General features: G+C 42.4%; 1 protein-coding gene across 1 annotated transcript in view; it reads left to right on the top strand.

Annotated features, from left to right (window-relative positions):
• The window catches only part of LOC121870904, a 2,728-nt gene extending 201 nt beyond the window's left edge, over nt 1–2,527 (top strand). Inside the window, exons 1-2 of the mRNA XM_042372876.1 lie at nt 1–187; nt 2,358–2,527. The exon at nt 1–187 is cut by the window's left edge and continues 201 nt beyond it. Of these exons, the coding sequence (XP_042228810.1) occupies nt 1–187; nt 2,358–2,527 (357 nt within the window). The remainder of the gene's footprint in view (nt 188–2,357) is intronic.
• The last annotated feature ends 362 nt before the right edge of the window (nt 2,528–2,889 follow it).

The following is a 2,889-nucleotide window of genomic DNA, read 5'->3' as shown; positions in this document are numbered from 1 at the left end:
ACAAAAGCCCAAAAGAAAGAGTTTAAAAATGGGACTAAACTTGTAGAATACGTAGAAGAAATTGCGGAACCCAAGGAAAATATTCCTAGGGCGATGTCAGTAGCACCAGTCACCAGCTTCAAGGAACAACCACAGTCTGTCATGGGAACCAAACCCAAAAAGAAACTTTTTTGCAAAGTCTGCAAACGTAAGGGACATACCACAGAAAAATGCTGGTTTGCAGGAAATGCAGATAAGTCCCCAGCCAGCCAGAGGCAGGATCGAAGAAAGGAATCCTCGCAGAATTTAAAATATCAGATAGTCCTGCTAAACCAAAAACTCCAAAGGGACATTACGCTGGAAATAAAATGTCTCCACACACTAAAAGCACTCCGAATAAATGGTGTATAGTACAATCAGTCTCCATACCACAACACAGAAGATTGTAGAAATATACAGAGTATGAGGCAAGAAATGGAAAATCGACGGGAGGCAAGTATACAGCCTTCAGGGGAAGAGGAGCGCGACCAGCAACACGATCTAGGATAGCGTCAACGGTTCAAGAAAACAACGCTTCCATCAAAGGCTCATTAATTGCCGCGTTAAACAAAATGGAGGTGTTGACTCTAACAGCGAGGATGGTAACGATGAGTTATCCCTAGATATAGATAAGGGGGCCTGTGTCAATGTTATCTCATTAAAGTCGTTCAACGAAATCCAACGGCGATATCCTCCAAATAAGTGGCCAATAATACCTACAGACATTCCTCAGTCCTGTGTGTTTTGAATCCAATTAGACATAGCGGGGGTAATAATAGTACCAATCCGTTTTTCTAGGTCCACTAAAGCGTTTTTCGCGGATTTCTACATAGGTAAAGCATTTTCTTTGCCAGCGGACGGGTTACTTGGTCTGATCACTCTAAGACAGAACAATATTAACGTTCAGCCAAAAGATCAAACAATCACACATAACTGTAAAACATATCACGCAATGCAAACTTCACATCCATTGCTACTTCAGGTGTTCATGTAATAACTGCCTCGACAGGCGCGGGAGAGTCATTGTCACAGCAGCAATTAGTTATAGATTCACTCTCTGAAACTCCAACTAGTAACTCAAAGTACATTTCTGATGAAAGCGGACAGAGCTGGACTCTAACGCCTGCTGTGTTAACTGGTGTACAACGGTTACATAGCCAGGAACTAACTAGAGTCACAGTACGTTTGGCAAATGTGAGTGAAGGAACAGATGTTGTGTGTCTGACTGAAAGTTCACGAGTGAAAGGTTTGTCACTTGAGTCTACCTTAAGCACTTTTATAATAGGTAGTCTAACAGATGTCCTCGTTCTCAATAGAACTGGGGGACCCATAACCTTAAGAAAGGGGTGTTGTTTAGGTAATTTCCTTGTTTATGACAAAGCGGTTGTCGAAGAGCCATTAGAATTACCAATAAGTAGTGTAACACATGGTAAATCGAACGAAAAATCACATATTGTAAATGCTGTAGCGTTAATAGCGCCACACGTGAAAGTAGTCGATCATCCTCGAGGCAAAAGTGGTCTTTTAGAATTACTCGCCGAGCTCAAGGAAATCATAACATTACCTGGAGAACCCCTAGGTAAAGCAACGTTGACAAATCATCATATACCACTTAAACCGTAAACTAACCCAATCTACATCCCAGCATATAGACTACCTCACAGCAGAAGAGCGGTAGTCCATCAGATAGTGTAAGACATGGTGGACCAAAAGGTAATCCAACCTTCCTCATCACCATGGAACTCACCTTCATTTTTAGTTCCCAAGAAAGATGGAGGATGGAGACCAGTCACAGATTTTCGAAGAGTCAACCAGGTAACTGTACCAGACAGGTTCCCAATGCCTGTCCTTACTGACTTACTACAGTCACAAGGAAAAGACAACGCAGTCTTCAGCAACTTAGATTTACTTAGCGGGTACTGGCAAATGCGTTCAGTACGCCTATGGGACATTTCGAATTCTTAAGAATGCCATTTGGCCTAAGAAATGTGCCGCTAACATTCCAAAGAACGATAAACACCGTGTTTGCTGGAATGATAGGCAACACAGTCTTTGCCTATCTAGATGATCTTATCATAGTAAGCAAAGATTTACAAAGGTATCTAAAGAAGCCCCGAGAAGTTTTCACAAAGCTACATCTAGCTGGATTGAAAGTGAAACTTTCCAAATGTGAATTTCTCAAATCCAGAATCCAATTTCTTGGACACTTAGTAGATGGCAATGGTATACACACAGTAGATTGCAAGGTAAAGGCGGTGAAGCAATCCCTTGTCCCAAAAACTTAGATCAACTTCGTAGTTTCCTAGGATTATCAGGATACTACCGTTCTTTCATTGAAGGTTATGCCAAGTTAGCATCACAACTCACAAAACTCCTCACAAAGGATGTGGAGTTTACATGGAATAAAGAACAAGAGGACAGTTTTAATGCCCTCAAGAGCGCTTTAACGAAAGCTCCAGTGTTAGCCTTTCCGGAATACATGAAACCATTTACCATGCTTCGGGCCTAGGTTTAGGGGCAGTGCTCAGGCAAACTGATCATCGAGGAAAATGGCGGGTAATAGCATATGCCAGTCGCACCCTCAACGATGCAGAAAAACACAATTCAGCTACTCACTTAGAAGCATTAGCTGTAGTGTGGGCTCTCAAGCATTTTCCGGATCTCATTTTGGGATATCCGATCACAGTCCACTCAGATCATGTAGCCGTGACAGAACTATTTAATGGGAAGAACTTATCACTGCATTTAGCGCGCTGGTATCTGACCATACAGGAGTTCGCACCCTACTTCAAGTATTTGCCGGGTCGTGCGAACGTGGTAGCTGATTCACTATTTAGACACATAGCTCCTGTCACGCCACTACCAACGTTC

This window comes from Homarus americanus, unplaced genomic scaffold, assembly GCF_018991925.1.
Source record: "Homarus americanus isolate GMGI-L3 unplaced genomic scaffold, GMGI_Hamer_2.0 scaffold52512, whole genome shotgun sequence".
In the NCBI taxonomy this organism is placed as follows: Eukaryota; Metazoa; Arthropoda; class Malacostraca; order Decapoda; family Nephropidae; genus Homarus; species Homarus americanus.
The sequence above is the reverse complement of the archived record's forward strand: the minus strand, read 5'-3'. Positions and strand labels throughout refer to the sequence as shown.